We start from the raw sequence: 20277 nt of genomic DNA on the forward strand, positions 1-20277 counted from the left end.
GTGATACTGCCTCGGAAACCCAAGAAGGGGTCGCTATGAGTCGGGGCCGACTCGACGGCACATAACAACAACAACAACAACAAGCTTTATTAAGGGAGGTCTGGTGGCATAGTGCCTAAGGCATTTGGTTCAAACCCACCAGCCACTCTTTGGAAGGAAAATTGGACAATCTATTTCCGTAGAGATACCACCTCAGAAACCTAAGGAGGGGTCACTATGAGTTGGAACCGACACAATGGCAGAGAGTTTGGTTTGGTTTAGTTTTATTTACAAAACCAGGCAAAATAGATTGCTTCCTCCCTCCCTGCCTGCAGCACACAAAAACTTGTTAAAACAATTAAGTAGCATTAGAGGCAAGCATTTATAATAGTTAGCTGTGATCCGTTTTTGCCCTTTTTGAAACTTTTAAGATCTTTATGCTTGGTATTTTAAAATTTACAGCGTTCTGCTTGGTATGGGTTTTTCCTAATTGAGTATGCACATATTCAGTATCTCCTTCCCTTGAGAGATGCTTGCTTTCCAGTTGTTATGTCATTCCGCTTTCTGTGTTTTCCGTTCTCTCTTTTTTGTGTTTTCCCTTTGTCTTTTTGTACTACTTGTAGGAAAGTTTTGCTACAGTTTTATGTATCAAAATATTATTCTGATCTTTTTCCCTGTAATTTTTAGTTTCCTTTCTTACTCTTTAATTGTGCCTTCTTTGAAACACCCTGTTCCTATTTTATGGATGCAAATAGTTCCCTTAGGTCTTTGAGGACATAATACAGTTTATATACCTGACCCCCGTCACCCTGATTCTTCTGGTTTACCAGAATTCTGCTTCACCAGATTCTTCACATTTCTACCTTCTGTCCTTTCTTCTCTCCTCCCACCCCAACCTTTTCTTGTCTGTATTTTGTGTATAGAAAGTACACTCCGAATGTATGGTGATCTTTTGCTGTTCTCTTCAATTCGGGAATGGGAATTAGAAGCTCTAGGAGCTCTGGTTGCAAGCTGTATCTGGGGAAATGGCTTATTGTCTGGAAGAAACCACTGTACAGTGACTCGGTGGAAAGCTGAGTTTTTCATTATCCTTCATGAATCCTTAATCGTGGTGATTCTTAATGTTGGTAAGAGTCTCTGAGTGGAACTGAATGGTCAACGCACTCAGCTCTTGACTGAAAGGTCAGAAGTTCAACCCCCCAGTGGTACCTGAAAGTAAAGCCTGGTGTTCTGCTTTCACAAAGTCAGCCATTGAAAACCCTGTTGAGCACAGTTCTGCTCTGACGCTCTGACTCACTGGCAACTGATTGGAATATCTATCTAGGTTGTCTTGTCTTCTGGGGCTGTTTTTTTTTCCCCCCAGAGAAAAATATTCTCTTTCTCTGTATTAGCAAGTTATAATTTTAGGGTCCCAGTAGTGAATGAAGATAAGAAACTAGGGATACTGTTGTTCAGTTTGGAAACACACATTTAATCCCCATATTTTTAGCCCCTAACATCTCTTCTGCCCTAACTGGACGCTGTCACCAGTCTGTCCCCAGAGATAAACCTATCTCCTCTTAGTTGCCTGGCAGTGCCAGGCAGGGGCAGGAACCTGGAGATTCATTGTTCTATATTCTTATGCTTAATCAGTTTGGTCTTAAGCTTTGGCCCTCACTTCCCTGTTGCATGGTTTCTGTAAGTGTGAGCATGGGTTCTGTGGGTGAACTGGCTCACCTTTCCATCACCTTCTCCAAGAGTTTGGAACATACTTCCTGATGTACAACTGACTCAACCAAGTAAATTACTGCTTTTCCATGTAATTTTAATATGACAATTTCTATTTTCAAATTGGGGTACTTAGGCCATTTATTTTTAATGTGGTTATAGATATGGTTGGGTTAACTCTGTCCTCTTCCTGCTTGCCAATCTGTTCTTTGTTCCTTTTTCCCTCTTTTTCTGCCTTCTCTTGGATTTATTATTATATTATTCATCTTATAAACTTTGTTGGTTCACCACCTATTATTCTTTGATGTATTAATTTTGGTGGTTCCTTTAAAGTTTTTGGCATCTCTGGATGGTGCAAATGGTTAAGCACCAGTTTGAAATCACCCACAAGTGCCTAACTCACTGCTTTCAAGTCGATTCGACTCATAGTGACACTTCCTTGGGTTTCTGAGGTGGTATCTCTACGGAAGTAGATTGCCCATTCTTCCTTCTAAGGAGTGGCTAGTAGGTTTGAACTGCCAGCCTTGTGGTTAGCAGTCAAATGCCTTAGGCACTGCACCACCAGAGCTCCTTTTTGGTTAAAAGTGCCTTGGAAGGAAGGCCTGGCAATCTATTTCCTAAAGATCACAGCCATTGAAAGCACTATGGAGTGCAATTTTACTACTCTGAAACATGAGTAGAAATCAACTCAGCAATTGGTTTGGTGTTTTTGGCTTAAGGTTAATCTATATCTACGTTATCATATACTCAAGTACATATGTAGTTATAGTCTATCCTCAACTGCTATTATAACAGTTACTACAGTCTATCGTTAGGTGATACTATACCACTTTACATGGAGTATAAGAACCTTACAAGAGTATGTTTTCACTTCTCCAGTCTTGAATAGTTTTATACACATGTACTGGTCAGTACTGAGCTGAATAATCAAGGGACCCCTCTATAGATCTCTGGAGCTCTCTGTGCAGCTGACGCCTCTCTGGTTTTTGGTCCTATGAACGGTAGCAATATCGACCTCCCTGGACTCCCAGCTCTGTCTCCTCAACTTGGGGGCCTCTAGTCTCTGCTGGTTTTCCTCCATGAGCTACATCCTAGAGGCTCTCCAGGGCAGTTGTTTGTAACCTTGCAGGCCAGGTTCGTACACAAAGCTTGTTCATGTACCATCTCTGTCCTTTGTTGCTAGATGACCAGTCTCAAAAACTATTGCCTCAGATATTTCATCTGGAGTTTTAGTTCCCGTTGTGGGGGTTGTTATTGTTGTGTGCCATCAAGTCAGTTCTAACTAATTGGGACACTGGTTGCACAAAGGCTAAGTTCTTGGTGGCTAACTAAAAAAGTAAGCGGTTTGAACCTACAATTGGTTCCTTGGGAGAAAAAACCTGGCAGTCTGCGTCTGTAAAGATTGTAGCCCAGAAAGCCTACAGGGCAGTTCTACTCTGTCCTGCAGTGTCTCTGTGAGTTGCTGTGGGAATTGTGAGGGTAAATTCCGTATTTACTCTATTTTGTCCAGGAGCGGAATTCCCATGCACTTTGATTCTTATAAAAATGTGTTATTTCTCATTCCCTGGTGTCTCTTTTCCCTTCACTGTGTTCTCCTGGGCTTATACCTTTTTTATTGCCTTACTATCATTTTAGTGATATTTTAGGAGAGAGAGGAGATAAAATAGTGGCTTCATCACATGCTTTTAAATCTCCATAATACTTTTCACCATATAACTGAGCCTGACATTTGAGATGAGAGCTGACATTTGAGATGAAATCTTTTTGCCATTTCTAGTATTAATAATTATTTTAATAGAGGGGGATTAACGAACATAGTTTTTCAGATGTTATCCTCCAACATAGAGTTATTTTGTCCAGACATAAGAAAATCTTTTAAGTTGCACACATATCTTGGAATATAATATGACATATCCTGGACAAGAATCATTCCTCCCCCCTTTTTGCGTCTCTAAGTATATAATTCTGAAGGCCTAGCATGTGAACCTGTGGCAAGTCAGATTGAAAAGAAATGTTTCACATTGTCACATGAATTCATTTCATAAATACTTACCAAATCCCTGCTATATCCATCTAAGCACTGTATGTGGATACAGCAATGAATAAGACAGAGTTTTTGTCATTAGTCTTTATAATTTAAATTCTAGGAGCTCTGGTGGCATAATGCTTAAGGCATTTGATGCTAAACAGAAGGTTGGTGGTTCAAACCTACCAGCCACTCCATGGAAGGAGGATTGGGCAATCTACTTCTATAAAGATTTACTACCTCGGAAGCCCAAAGGGTGTCACTGTGAGTCAGATTGATTCAATAGCAGTAAGTAGGGGCCTGGTAAATAAGCAAATTGTATATCAAGTGTCTTTTATGATCCAAGTTAAAATTTGTTGAATGGCACGAGAGGTACCCACAAGCTGCTCCTGGGCTACAAAGTAAGGGCCTGTATGCAGTCCAGCTTGAACTGCCGTGCTGACTAACAACTGTGTGGTATCTGGAGAAAGTGTCCCATTGTCAGATTCTCAGATACATCAGGGTTGGAAGGTAAAGAGAAGGTGTTTCCAGGCAAAAGGACATGCATCTGCAGAGGAAGAGAGCTGCTAAAGATGATGGCATAATTGCTTACCATTAGTGTAGCCAAGGCTCATGTTGCTGCTGGGAAGAGGAGGGACACAAGATAGCTGGGCAGAGACTGCCTCATCTGGAGGGAAATAACTCAGTGAGTCCATTGAAAAGATAACCCCTTGAACTTTAACAGATGTTATAGAGAGATGTCATATTTGTAATTTAAGAAACCATAATACGCCTATAGTCAGCAATGATTGAAGGAATGAAAGTGAAGAAAAGGAACATATTGCTCCCTTTAAAACCTTAAAGCTGATCTCATAATATTTAAGTCTATGAAGGATGTAGGAGCTCTGGCAGCATAGTGCCTAAGGCATTTGACTGCTAACCAGAGGGCTGGTAGTTCAAACCCACCAGCCACTCCTCAGAAGAAAGGTTGGACAATCTACTTCTGTAGAGATACTGCTTTGGAAACACAAGGAGGGGTTGCTATGAGTCGGATCCAACTTGATGGTAATGAGTTTAGTTTTATTTATTTTTTTTGGTATGAAGCATGTAGTGCTGTAGAACACATCAGTAAGTCCCCTCCCCAAACTTTAAAAGCTTATCAGGCATTCTGGCACTAATTTTAATCTTATTAAATGTATTTTTTTTTAATTAAACTAGCATTCATATCAACCAAAACTTGAAATGTACTGTGTTAAGTCATGTCTTCCTGTTTTCCCCAAAACAGTTTTCCTTGTGGGGAAAGAGGTTGGAATTGTCTGAGTAAATTTGTGAAATGAACCTCTATAAGAAATGTTTTGAATTTTTATAAAACCATTTAAATTGTACATCTTAATAATTCACAATGGTGTGAATTTGGCATAAATTCAAAATCTGGGGGTGTTCTAAGCAGTAATATCATCCCCATGATAAGCCTAAAATTTGTCTCTGAATTGCCAAGATAGAAGTCTGATGATTATTCTTATAGTATCTATTTGGATCTCTAATTAGTTCATCTTGATGGTTCACAAGTAAATATGCCTGAATGTAGTATACAAAGCTGTATGAAATGTTATTTTTCCATTCAGAGCCAATTTTCAGGCAGGTTTATTATTTTATAAGCAAAAAGGTTCATTTAGCATTGAATCCCAAGCCCTAATATACCAACTCCTAGAAAGATACTTTCTTCTCATTAGGCCCTCCAATCCAGGATTAATGTCTCTGACCCCATGTGATGTACATTGCATAAAATAAATATTGACTGGATGATATAATGGCAAAGTACTTAAGTGTTTGGCCAAGAGTCAGATGAGGATAGGAGAATTTTATTTGTACATCTAAAACGTGTGTAATTCTTAAAGGTGTATGCAACTAAGAAGTCTGCTTTTGTAAATGTTCCAGTGTATGCTTTTCATTGAAAGTTTTTAAAAGTCAACTACTACTCCAAACTCTCAAAACCCAATCACAAGTGCACCAGGAAGAACACCTGGCAAAGACTTGCCCCATGCAAGCCAAACTTGCAGTTACCTCGTAGGCATCAGCTGTGAAGTTGCCCCCTAGGGACTTTTAATATTATGAAGTCTCAAACTTATCTTTGTTGTTGCTCTAGCAAAGGGAAACTGTGTGCCTAGCAGATAGTCCACCATCCATCTGTCATTTTGTTGTACTCTGGTGGCTTGCATGTTGCCATGATGCTGGAAGCTATGCTACTGGTATTTCAAATACCAAAAGGGTCATCATCCATAGTGGACAGTGACAACTCCATCTATGGAGTTGACAAACTAGGAAGAAAGGCTTGGCAATCTATTTGAAAAATTAGCCAATGAAAACCCTTCAGATTATAACAGAATATTGTCTAGTAAAGTGCTGGAAGATGAGCCCCCACCACTGTAAGGTCCTAGCCAGTGGCCACAACAATGAATTACAAAATGTGAAGGAGCATGACAGTGGCCCTTGACCAGGCAGTGTTTTGTTTTGCTGTACACAGGGTCATGAAGCTGACTCAACAACAGTTAACAACAAAAATAGCACATAGTAATATTCTGGTCACTCACTGTATGAAATGAAATTTTCACTGAAATGATTTCACTTTGACATGGTCACATTTTCTAATCTAGTGATGGAGGACACTTTGTTGATACAGAGCAGATAAAGAATATAACTATTTCAGCCAAATAAGAGTGCCCACGTATTAAAACATTTTATGTTAGATGGGAAAACACAAGTACCATATGTATAAACATCAGGGAAGTTAGAGCCATTAGCTCATAAATATCAGATATCTGTGTACATCATGCTTCCTTAAGAAGAAACTTTGTCTCATGTTCAAAAATTGAATAGGAAATTAACTCTTTTCCCCCACCATCCCATATACAGGCATGCTTTGGAAATAATTGTGTTTGGTTCCAAACTAAGAAAAAAAAAAAAAAAAAAACTCACTGCCATTGAGTTGGTCCCGACTCAGAGCAACCCTTCCTTGGGTTTCTGAGGCAGTATCACTATGGAAGTAGATTGCTCAGTCTTCCTTCTGAGGAGTGGCTGTGGGTTTGAACCACCAGCCTTCTGGTTAGCAGTCAAAAGCCTTAAGCACTATGTGCCCCAGAGCTCCTTGTTTGGTTCCAGTCCACTGCAATAAAGAGAGTATTGCAATATAAAGCAAGTCACATAAACTGTTTGGTTTTCCAGTGCATATGAAGATTATATTCACACTATACTATAGTCTATTATTAAGTGAACAACAGCATAATGAAAATTTTGAAATATAAGAATTACCAAAATATAGCACAGACACAGAGTGAGCACATGCTATTGGGAAAAATGGTGCCAGTAGACTTGCTTGGCACAGGGTTGCTGCAGACCTTCAATTTGTAAAAAATGTATGATAAAACTAAGCACAATAAAACAAGGTATGCCTGTAACCCACACCAAGATAATATATTCCCCATTTCAAGCAAGTACTTGGTGAGGAATACTCTACTGAGAGCTTTAATATGCCTGTGTTACAATCCAAACTTATTTCTAAGTGTCTTGTTTTGACCAAAAGCCACATTCTCCCAAAAAGGCACTGTTACATGTACACAGCATGCTCCCAGAGCAGCCACAAAAGCTGTTGTAGCTTCAGTGTAGCACTAATCACATCACCATACTGATATGTACACATTATATAACAAAGTTTCTCAGGGGAAAAGCCTATTTTCCTAGAATGTTAACAGTAGACCTTGACTTCCTGTGTAATAACAGCATCTCTCTGCCCAGCCATTGGGAAGAGAGGGTTCCACCACTAGCTCACGATGGTGGTTCCGTGGGCATAGGACAGTGAGGGTTTCTGCCCTCCAGCCACCACAAACTCACAGTATGCTACTCAGCAGGAATTGGCTGCCTGTTCATTCACCCTTACTTTCCTTCCAGAAGATGTAGGGGTTATCCTCACTTCTTCTTGTTCTGAGGCTCTATTCACTCCAGTCAGGGGTTCCTCCTTCCCTAGACTAAAGGGAACAGCATTTCTCAGCTTCTCTCTTACTTTGGAAGAAGGCAAATATACAAAACTGGTAACCACAGGTCTTTTGTATATCCAAAGACAAAAGAGTGAGCCACTGATATTGCAGATGAATACTTTCTGCACTTTCGGTTATAGAAGCAAGCAACTAGGCACAGGATGAAGGACGGAAAAAAGAGAAAATATGATAGCCTAGTGTATGTTTTATATGGGATCAGTTCTGTGGCTTTGGCACCCCAGCTCTGGCTGCATAGGGAGCCTAGTTGACAGGCAGCATTGAATGAGTGTAAACTAGAGGAAGATGCATCCCAGGTGATTACAGCATGTTTTGTTCCACTGAAGAACAAGAAATGAGAAATGAACAGTACTCCCTAGTGTTGTCTGAGACCTGGGAAGTGGGGCGGTCTTTAGAGGAAGGAATGCCTCTAGCGACTGGAGACTGAGGCCCGACTGCTGTGGAGAGGCGAAGAGTACCACTCTGCTCCATGATTAAACAGAACATGTGTCTGAAACAAATTCTTATCTGGGTAATAACTCACATGCCTCACTGTTGTATGCGTGGTGGATAGCCTATCTACATAAAGGGGAAAAGGCCAGCATTCTGTTAATTCAAGCAAATGTTTATAGAAAATCTAGTTGTTATAAAAACCTGCCTCCTTACCATAAAGTCTTGATACCTCAAAGAATAATCAAGATGAACTGTATCCCCTCCCCCCTCTCTTTATTTCAAAAATGTATTATAAAACATTTTAACAATGAACCCCCACATGCCCATATCCTAGCTTCAAAAACTATCAGCTAATGGCTAATCTTATTTCCTTTTCATTATTATTATTTAAAATCCTTTTACCCATATTAAATCTGTCTCTCAATTATCCATCTGTTTTTCCCTCCCTCCCCCCTCCCAATGGTAACCAACAAAGAAAATCTGCTTCCTGTATAAACCTTTCCTTGACTTTTTACAATAATGGACTCATCATACAGTAGTTGTCCTTCTATGATTGACTTATTTCACTCTGTATGTCTTCCCAGTTCATCCACATTATGAGGTGATTTGCTGATTCTTCATTAGTCTTTAATGTTGCATAGTGTTACATTGTGTGTGTGTACCATAGTTTGGTTATCCATTCATCTGTTGATGGGCACTTTGGTTGTCTCTATCTCTTTGCTATTGTAAATACTGCTGAGATGAACATGGATGTGCATGTATCTATTCATGCCTCAGGTGTCACCTCTGTAGGATATATTCCTAGTAATGGGACTGCTGGATTAAATGGTATTTCTATTTCCAACTTTATAAGGAAGTGCGGTTGGTACCACACTGTGGTTGGTACCATATTACAGTCCCACCAGCAGTGTATGAGAGTTCCAATCTCTCTATACCCTCACCAGCATTAGTTGTTTTCTGGCTTGCTGAACTTTGTTGTTATTGCTGGAGTGAGATAATATCTCATTGTTATTTTGATTTGCATCTCTCTAATGGCTAATGATCATGAGCATTTCTTCATATGTTTGTTTGGCTGCCTGAATATCTTGGTGAATATTCTTTGGTGAAGTGTGTATTCATGTCCTCTACCCATTTTTGAATTGCATTGTTAGACTTTTTGATGTCGAAGTGTTGAATATTTCCCTCTCTCTCTCTCTCTCCCCATTTGACTGTGAATTCCTTATGTGCAATTGATAAATCAACAAAGTTCTAGACAGGGACTGACTGATCAAAGTAGAGTTTCTGCCTTCAAAGAGAATGTCTGGTGAAGGACTGAGAGGTAGATATACCAAGTATAACATAATCCCGTGATTAAGGAATATGCAGGATACTAAGGAAGGGTAAGGGAGGGGCTAGGGAGAAGAGTAGAAAAGTAAGGCCTTCATCCAAATTTATTTTGTAGGGTAACTAGGAATTATCCCATTAAGGGAGAAAGGTGGTCAGATACAGGTCCAAGAAGAGGGAACAAGTTGGTACAAAGGGATAGAATGAGGCTGGGGGACTGCATATTGTCCTATAAATCTGGCACCTCAGTTGGGCATCAAGGAGTGAATGATAAGGCATGAGCAGGAGTTAAGGAGTATACAAAGATAAAAGTGTACGTATCATCTAACACGAAGGACAAAAATCAGCTTTCATATTTTAAAGTTGTTCTTTCAGATTTACTTTCAAAGTTAAGGCACTTCCCAATGTCTTTCAAATCGTTTAGGTGAAATTGCAACTGTATTTACAATAATGAGCTTAGAAAACCCTTAAATAGAGAAGTTTATAGAGTATGCTTGGTGAATTTACTAAATTAAATCAGACTGCCCATAGCTACCAGCACTGTAGATTAATTAAAAAGGTGTTTTTTCCTGCTGTTTTTCAGGTACCATGATCAACAGGATGTAACTAGCAACTTCCTTGGAGCAATGTGGTTGATATCAATAACTTTTCTCTCCATTGGTTATGGTGACATGGTACCGAACACATATTGTGGGAAAGGCGTTTGTTTGCTTACTGGAATTATGGTAAGTGATTTTTTGCTTTCCTTATTTTTATTTACTTTCAAGAGGGCACTGAACCTATTAAGTCCATGTGCATCACATGCTACTCATTTTCTCTACAGCAAGAAATTAGTAAAAATTAATCAGCTCTGTGTTGGGGAAGAGTACCAACAGTTTTCATCTTAATTCTTCTCATCACATAGTTCCATTGAAGCATATTGCTGCAAGACTGCTCACTGGAAAATAATCACTGCCTCTTTGTGAGCCAGTCACTGAGATTAACTTATTTTATCTTAGAGTATTGGCTTTAGAGTCAGGAAGCCCTTTGTTTGAAGGTGAGTTCTGTATAAAGTTGAGTAAACTTACCGTCTTTTAAACTGAGTTTTCTCATCTGTAAAATGTGGACCATATAACTATATAAAGATATATGAAGATAGAATAATAATTACTGCTGATTGGAAAGTTGTGGGGGGTAGATTAAGTAGTTGGGAAATAAAGCCTTGGTGATAGAAACAATGCTGGAGATCACATGATAGAATTTTGTAAGACCAAATACATTTTCATTGCAAATACTTTTTTTTGCCCAACAACATAAATGGCACATGTACACATGGACATCACCAGATGAAATACACAGGAGTCAGATCAACTATATCTGTGGAAAGAGATGATGGAGAAACTCGATATCATCAGTTGGAACAAGGCCAGGGGACAACTGTGGAACAGTCCTTCAATTGCTCATATGCAAGCTCAATTTCAAACTGAAGAAAATTATAATTATTATAAATTATATAAGTCCATGAGAGTCAAAGTACAAGCTTGTATACACACTGCCATCGAGTTGGATCTGACTCATAGCAACCCCTCCTTGGGTTTCCAAGGCCATATCACTATGGAAGTAGATTGCCCAACCTTCCTTCCGAGGAGTGGCTGTTGGGTTTGAGCCACCACCCTTCTGGTTAGCAGTCAGATGCCTTAGGAGCTATGCCACCAAAGCTCCTACCACCTTCTATGGCCCACCTGAATTTAGACATCATTTCAAGAACACATCTAATGTAGTGAACTAATGACCAAAGACCAATTGAGTTAAAGGAGTACAAGGGCATCATACATACATACATGAAAAAATGAACAATATCATTAAATAGATAGGGAAGAAAGAAAAGACCAAAATGGATGTCAAAAGAGACTCTGAAACTTGCTGCTGAATGTACAAGAGCTAAAGCAAAGGGAAGAAATGAAATAAAAGAGCAGAATATTTCAAAGGATGGCTCAAGAAGACAAAGTGAAATTCTATAATAAAATGTTCAAAGACCTGGAGTTAGAAAACCAAAAGGGAACAACACACTCAGCATTTCTTGAGGTGAAAGAACTGAAGAAAAAATTCCAATCTTGAGTTGTAATATTGAAAAATTCTATGGGCAAAATATTGAACAATGAAGGAAGCATCAAAAGAAGATGGAAGGAATACCCAGAGTCACTGTATCAAAAAGAATTGGTCAATGTCCAACCATTTCAGTAGGTAGTAGATGATCAAGAATCAATGGTATTGAAGGAAGATGTTCAAGCCACACTGAATGCACTGGCAAAAACAAAAGCTCCAGGAACTGGTGGAATAGCATTTGAAATGTGTCAGCAAACATATGAAATGCTGGAAGTGCTCAGTCATCTATGCCAGGAAACTTGGAAAACTCCTACCTGGGAGAGATCCATATTTGTGCCCATTACAAAGATAGGTGGTCCAGCAGAATGCAGAAATTATAGAATCATATGATTAATACCATACACAAGTAAAGTTTTGCTGCAGTTAATTTAAAAAATGGCTGCAATAATACATTGACAGGAACTGCCAGAATTTCAAGCCAGATTCAGGAGAGGACATGGGATGAGGGATATCATTGCTGATGTCAGATGAAACTTGGCTGAGAGCAGATAACACCAGAAAGATGTTTACCTGTGTTTTATTGACTATGCAAAGGCATTCCACTGTGTATATCATAATATATATATATATATATATATATATATATATATATATATGCCACTGCAAAGACTGGGAATTCCAGAACACTTAATTGTACTCATATACAACCTGTATACAGGCTAAGAGGCAGTCATTAGAACAAGGGGATACCGCATGCTTTAAAATCAGGAAATTTATCCTTTCACTATACTTCTTTCAATCTGCATACTGAGCAGATAATCCAAGAAGCTGGAATATATGATGAAGAATGTGGCATCAAGAGTGGAGGAAGACTCATTAACAGTCTGCAGTATGCAGATAACACAACCTTGCTTGCTGAAAGTGAAGAGGACATGAAGCACTTACTTCTGATCAAAGACTGCATACACCCTTCAGTATCCACAATCTGATTTTGGAAGCAGCAGTTAAGAAATCAAGCAATGCAGTGCATTGGAAAAATCTGCTACAAAAGAACTCTTTATAGTATTAAAAAACAAAGATGTCACTTTGAGGAGTAAGGTGTGCCTGACTCAAACTTTGATATTTTCCGTCACCTTATAAGCATGTAAAGCTGGATAATGAAAGAAGAATCGATGCTTTTTATGGTGTTGGTGAAGAATATTGAATGCACCATGCATCGCCAGGAAAACAAACAAATCTGTCTTGGAAGAGGTACAGCCAGAATACTCCTTGGAAGTGAGGATGGCAAGACTTCATCTCACATACTTGGGACAAGTTATCAGGAGGGGCCAATCCCTGGAAAGAATATCATTCTTGGTAAAGTAGAGGGTCAGTGAAAAAGGGGAAGACCCTGAATGAGATGGGTACCTGCAACGGTGGACTCAAGCATAGCAGTGGATGTGAGGATGGCACAGAACCAGGCACTGTTGCATTCTGTTGTACAGAGAGTCACTATGAGTCGGAACTGACTTGATGGCACCTAACAACCACAACTATATTGAAGCTTATTGAAGAATTATATTAATAATATAATCATTTAATTTATTCTTCTCAAAATATTTGTTGAGTGCCAGCTATGTGTCAGACACTGAGTGGGCATCGGGAATACAGCAAAAGAAGACAGGTGTGGAGTTTACAGGGGATAACCAATATTAAAAAATATTAACAAATACATTTTAATTACATTTGTGAGAAGTGTATGAAGCAGCACAAAGCTTGTGATGTGATTTAGGGACCTTCAGAAAGAGGTGGGGTTTACTAAAAAATAATCCTTAGAAAATTGACTTTTAGGCTGAGATGAGAAAGATGAGTAGCCAGGCAAAGAGGGAGTTGGGAGATCATCCTAAGAGGAAAGGAATTCACTACATTTGAGCAGGGCCACTGAATGAGAGGTATACTGAGTGAAAGGGCAAAGTGGCATGGGATGAGGCTGGGAACAAGAGGCCAACTCATGGGGAGCACTCCAGAAAGTTTTGCTCTTGGAGATAATACACTACTGTCCTTCAGAGACACCTGGCAGGCTAAGCCATATTTCCTGCCACTTTGATGGCATAGTGCTTAAGGCATTTGACTGCTAACCAGAAGGCTGGTGGTTCAAACCCACGAACCACTCCTCAGAAGAAAGATTGGTCAATCTACTTCAGTAGTGTTAACACCTCGGAAACCCAAGGGGAGGGGTCACTATGAGTTGGATCTGACTCGACAGCAGTGAGTTTGGTTTTTGTTTTGGTATGATTTGGCTAGGACTGATTTGTGCCCTCTTAATCATATGAAAACAGAAGACTAGCAACTTGTCTAGAATTTATTTATAACATGGTGTGAATTTTTAAATATTTAAGCCAGAAGCCATGTCTCATTGATGATACACCATTTTCAGTGAGCTAGGTTTCTCTTCATTCTTTATCTGATTTTTATAGATTTGTTTACAACAAAGAGTGTTATTTTGATTCTTATTTGGTTTCTGCCTACATAAGTATGTGAAACAGAGCTTAGAGTTCCTCAGGTTGGCAATTTCCAGAATTTCTAAAATTAAGCTCACCTGCCCAACATCTCCCATGTCCTCCTGCATGGTAGCAGGAGACACAGCATGGACTCTCTGTTTGTGGGTTTTTGGTGGTGGCCACTGCAGAGGGAACACCCTCATAGTAGCTGCCTAAAAAGGTTGTTCCAAGAATCAGAACTAGCAGGAAGGACTGAGTCCCTGGCCTTTATGGTATAGGAAAATTTTCTTTGATCTGGTAGTATTGAGCTAGAATAAGGCAACTAGCTGTGAAAACAGTATCTCTGGTCTATTTCAAGGTCACCTGTAGTCAACAGGTGATCATTTGGAGCCCTAATAATGGAAAAAAATATTAAATTAGGCCACAAAATTGTATTTTCTATTATTTTCCTGTAAAAAAATAAATAAATAAAACTTCTGTGAATTGTAATCAGCTTTGATTCCCGCCCCCCAACTATACAGTTGATATGGTCCATTATTTCTTTACTACTGGTCACTTTTCCTTTTATCCTCAAAATACAGCATTTTATACTAAAATACCTTTGGAAATAAAATTTACATAGCTATAATTTTCTTGATGGCACATAACAACAACAACATAATTTTCTTTGGAGGACCCCATACCAAGCTGTTCTGGTTACCTAGTGCTGCTCTGATAAGACTATACCACAAATGGGATGGCCTTAACAAACAGGAGTTTATTTTCTCACAGTCTGGAGGCTTTAAGTCCAAGTTCAAAGTGCCAGCTCTAGGGGCTGGGTGAAAGCCCCTCAGCCTTGGGGTCCAGCTCTGCCTCCTGCTCCCAGCCCACTGGAGCTAGAGGTGTTTCTTCACTCAGATGACTGCTGGCTGCTGAGGCTGACAAACCCAAGGTTGACAAGTGAAAAGGCACAGTCCCAATGTTACCAAACCACATGGCAGGCTGCTGAACAACGACACAGCTACATGCTGGGTCCAACCGTGCTATAAGCTAGAGACCATTCCCAAAGCTGCTGCTTATATACAGGAAGCAGACCACATACCCAAAGCAGCTACTCAGCTGCTTGTGATAGATCCCACCATGGAGTTGATTGCCAGTCTCATCATGGGGAATAACTACCATCAGCTGCTCAGCCACTCAACCAGGCCCAGCCAAGTTGACACACAAACATAACCACCACACAAGCCCTTAAGGGATGTGAATGATGCCATCAATGATGCTATCTATAGCAACAGAGCTAGTAATTACATTCTCTCCCCTCATGCTGAATAGAAACAACTTTCCTCCATGTTCCATATTGGCAAAATGTTCCCCTCTCTTATACCCCAATCAGTTGTGACTAACAGTACATGCACAGTGCATCATTGTCAAGGAGATCAGATCCAAATTTAAAGTTAGCTTGCTTGAGTCTTATGGTACTTAGATGTGCCCTACATTTTTCTTTGCCCCTTTTCTCAAGAAGAGCTCCTTCACAGTCTCATTTGACAGCACAAAATCTTTTATTTACCTGATTTAATTGCTAATGATCTTACCTGTTGTCTTAGTTATCTACCACTGCTATAACTGGGGGACTTTATCAAATAAAAATATATTTTCTTATAGTTTAGGAGGCTGGAAGTCTGAATTCAGGGTGCTGTCTCTAGGGGAAGGCTTTCTCTCTATATCAATTCTGGAGGAAGGTCCTTATCTCTTCAGCTGCTCCTTCATGGTTCATTGGAGATTACCGTGTGTCTTGGCATCTGTCCTACCCCATCTATCCTATGCCCACTTGTTCAGTGTCTTTTTTATCTCAGAAGAAATTGACTTAAGATACACCCTACACTAACTGCTAGCAAATCTAACAAAGGAAAAGAAGAATAATATGCACATAACCCCAATAAGAAATGAAGTAGGCAATGTCACACAGAACCAACTGAAATAAAATAGAATAATAACAGAATACTAGGAAGAATTGTATGCCAACAAATTTGAAAATCTAGAAGAAATGGACAAATTTCTAGAAACACACTGTCTAAACTCACAGAGGCTGAGATAGAATTTGAGCAGATGCCTCACAAAAGAAGAAATTGAACAGGTCATAATCCCCTCACCCTCCAAAAAAAGCTCTGGCTCAGATGTCTTCATTGGAGATTTCTACCAAATATTCAGAGAAGAACTGATACCAACTCCACTAAAACTATCCAGAATATAGAAAAGGATGAAATACTCCTAAATTTAGTCTATGGACCAGGATAACCCTGATACCAAAGCCAGGCAAAACTACTTCTGAAAAAAAATATTGAGTAACATCCCTCAAGAACAGAGACATAAACATTCTCAATAATATCTTAGCCAGTAGAATCTAACATCGTATAAAAAAAAAAAAAAAATGACTAAGTGAGATTAATATCAGGTATGGATGAATGAATGGTTCCACATTAGAGAAACAATCAACATAATTCACCACATAAATAAAGCAAAGGAAAACAGCCACATGATTATCTCAGTGTATGTGGAAAAGGCATTTACTAAAATCTAACACCCATTCCTTATAAAAACTCTCAGCAAAATTAGGAATAGAAAGGAAATTTCTCAACATAATTAAGAGAATATACACAAAACCAATGGGTAACATTATTCTCCATTCTGAGTGATCGAATGCATTTCAGTGACAGAAACCAGACAAGGATACCCTCTGCCACTTCTATTCAATGTTGTGTTAGTAGTCCTAGCTAGAGCAGTAAGGTAAGTAAGGGAAATAAAAAGCATCCAAATTGGTAAGGAAGAAGTAAAACTATAGGCAAGCCTTGTTTTATTGCACTTTGCAGATACTGCATTTTTTATACATTGAAGATTGGTGGCAACCTTGCATTGATCAAGTCTGTTGGTGTCATTTTTCTAACAGCATGTGCTCACTTTGTGTCTCTGTGTCACATTTCAGAAATTTTCACAATATTTCAGACTTCCATAATGCTATTTCACACAATATACTACAGTATAATGTAAACATAACTTTTATATGCACTGGAAAACAAAATAAATTTATGCAAGGCATTTAATTGTAATATTATTTGCTTTTTTGCTGTGATCTGAAACCAAATCATCCACAATATCTCTGAAGTCTGCCTGTATCTCTGTTTTCAGATGACATGATGCTATATATAAAAATTTCCAGAGACTTAGCAATAAAGCTACTGAAACTATTAGAAGGTTTCAGCAAAGTGTCATGGGTACAGGATCAACATACAAAAAATCAATCAGATTCTTTTACACTAATGAAAAAAGCTCTGAAAAGGAAATCAAGACACCACCTCCATTTACAGTAGCCACCCAAAAGATGAAATACTTAGAAATAAACCTAACCATAGACATAAAAGACTTACATAAAGAAAACTACAAAATACTACTACAAGAAACCAAAAGAGATCTACATAAATGGAAGAACATACCATGTTCATGGATAGGAAAACTTAACATTGTGAAAATGACAATACTACCCCAAGAAATCTATAGCTATTACTAAGTCCTGATGCAGATTATATTAACATTCTTTGAAAAGATGGAAAAAAAAAAGTCACCAACTTTATAGGGAAAGGAAAGAGATCCTGGATAAGCAAAGCACTACTAAAGAAGAAGAACAAAGTAGGAGGACTCAGACTTGCATATCTCAAAACTTGTACAGCCACAATAGTCAAAACAGCGTGGCATTGGTACAGTGACAGACACATAGACTAGTGGAACAGAATTGAAAATGCAGAAGTAAATCCATCCACCTATGAATAGCTGATCATCAACAAAGGGCCAAATCCATTCAATAGAGAAAAAATAGTCTCTTTAACAAATGATACTGGCAAAACTGGATATCCATTTGGAGAGAAATGAAACAGAATCCATGACTCATGCCATATACACAAACCCAAGATGGGTCAAAAACCTAACTGTAAAATCTAAAACTATAAATGTCATTACAGAAAGAATAGGGGCAAATGTAGGAGCTCTGAATTATGGCACAATCAAACAGCAGAAGATAAACTAGATGATTGAGACCTCCTAAAATTAAATACTTATGTTCGTCAAAAGACTTTTCCAAGAGAATAAAAAGAGAATCTACAGACTTGGAAAAAAAATTTAGAAACATCATATCTCATAAAGAGAACTGATCTCTAAAATGTATAGAAAGCTCCAACACTTCAACAACAAAGACAAACAATCCAATTTAAAAATAAGCAGAGGATGTGAACAAACACTTCATCAAAGAAGGCATGTGGTGACCAACAAACATGGAGAAATTCTCCCAATCATTAGCCATTAGAGAGATGCAAATCAAACCAACAATGATATCATCACACCCCAGCAATAACAGCAAAGTTTATTTAAAAAGAAAAAGAGAGAAAAAAAACCAACAAATGCTGACAAGGATGTGAACAGATTGAAAGTCTTACACTGATGGTGGGACTGTAAAATGGCACAACCACTGTGGAAAATGAAAAATAGAAAAAGTTGGAAATAGAAATACCATATGATCTAGAAATCACACTATTAGGTATATATCCTAGGTAAATAACATCCATGACACAAACAGATATATGCACACCTATGTTCATTGCAGCATTATTTTCAGTAGCAAAAAGATGGAAACAACCTAAGTGCCCATCAGTGGATGAATGAATAAACAAACTATGGTATGTACACACAATTTAGTATGTGACATTAAAGAGTAACAATAAATCTGTGAAAAACTTCATAACATGGATAAACTTAGAGGTCCTTATAATGAATGAAATAAGGCAATCACAAAAGGAGAAATACTGTATGAGACCACTATCATAAAAAGTCAAGAAAAGGTTTACACACAGAAAGAAGCATTCATTGGTGGTTACTAAGGATGAGAATATAAATCATTAAACAAAGAATAGACAGGTATTAACTTGGGTGATGGGAAAGGCAATATACAGTAAGTGGAAGGGCACCACAACATGACCAGTAGCAAAGTAAGTTACTGGGACATGAAAGAGTAAAAGACAACAAAAGTAACTACTGTTACATACACAATCCTACAATAATAGTAATAATAAACAGTATCTATGAGTAAATATATAGGTAGACATGCAAGCTGAATAGATGTGGGATGGCAAAAGGGAGTATACCTACAAGTATATATATATCAACCTGTACATTTGTATGTACTGCAAATATACCCAAGTATATTGTAGAGCATACAAGGGTGAAGTTCTGGAAATTTCTTAGCTAAAACCAACTACCTTGAGGGAATTAGTCTCTGGGCTTGGCAAGTTAGGACTACAGTCTTGGTTGACATCTAAGTCAATTGGCATAACAAAGACACTGTTCCCCATCTTACCTTGGCAAGTAGTGACTGAGGTCTTGAAAGCTTCTGAGTGGCCATGTAAGATACAGGTATTGGTCTGTCCTCATCCAGAGCAAAGAAGAGTAAAGAAAATCAAAGACTCAAGGAAACAATTAATTGAATAGACTAACAAACCATGCAAACCCTAGCCTCCACAACCCTGAGACCAGAAGAACTGGTAGCCAGATGGTGCCTGGCTACCACTACTGACCACTCTTATCATGATCACAAGAGAAGATCCAGGACAGAGAGGGAGAAAAAAAAATACGGAACAAAATTCAAAATAATAAAAAAGACCAGATTTCTATTGGTCTCATAGAAACCAGTGGAACACCTGAGACTGTGGCCTTTAGGTACCCTTTAAGTCTAGAACTGAACAGATCAACTAGCACCCAAACAATAAATAGGCCTATAAAGTGAATAATGGCACCAAGGAGGAATGTATTACTCAGTACACAGAACCACACAAGACCAAAACAGCAGGAACGGGTGAGAAAGAAGGACAAATGGAAACAGAAAGCTAAGGGAGGAATTAGGAAGGGTGCTGTTACATGGGAGGGATTGTAAGCAATGTCATGAAACAAAATGTGTCTAAAAGTATTGAATGGAAAACTAATTTGCTCTGTAAAATTTCACCACAATAAAAAGTAAGGGGAATGCTGGAAAAACTGGAGATCCATTTGCAGAAAAAGGAAACAAGATCTCACCTCACACCACACACAAAAACTAACTCCAGATGGATCAAAGACTTAAATGTAAAACCTAAAACTATACAGTTCCTCAAGGAAAATTTAGGGGTAAATTTAAGGGCACTCTGGTAGCATAGTGCCTAAG

The 20277-nt window shown here is 38.6% G+C and overlaps 1 protein-coding gene across 1 annotated transcript in view; it reads left to right on the forward strand.

Moving 5' to 3' along the window:
* Positions 1 to 20277, forward strand: part of KCNN2 (potassium calcium-activated channel subfamily N member 2) — a 234330-nt gene that overhangs the window by 164198 nt on the left and 49855 nt on the right. The window contains exon 5 of the mRNA XM_007955976.2: positions 10079 to 10220. Within this exon, the coding sequence (XP_007954167.2) occupies positions 10079 to 10220 (142 nt within the window). The remainder of the gene's footprint in view (positions 1 to 10078; positions 10221 to 20277) is intronic.

This window comes from Orycteropus afer, unplaced genomic scaffold (assembly GCF_000298275.1).
Source record: "Orycteropus afer afer isolate SDZICR_OR568_19922 unplaced genomic scaffold, OryAfe1.0 scaffold00562, whole genome shotgun sequence".
NCBI lineage: Eukaryota > Metazoa > Chordata > Mammalia > Tubulidentata > Orycteropodidae > Orycteropus > Orycteropus afer.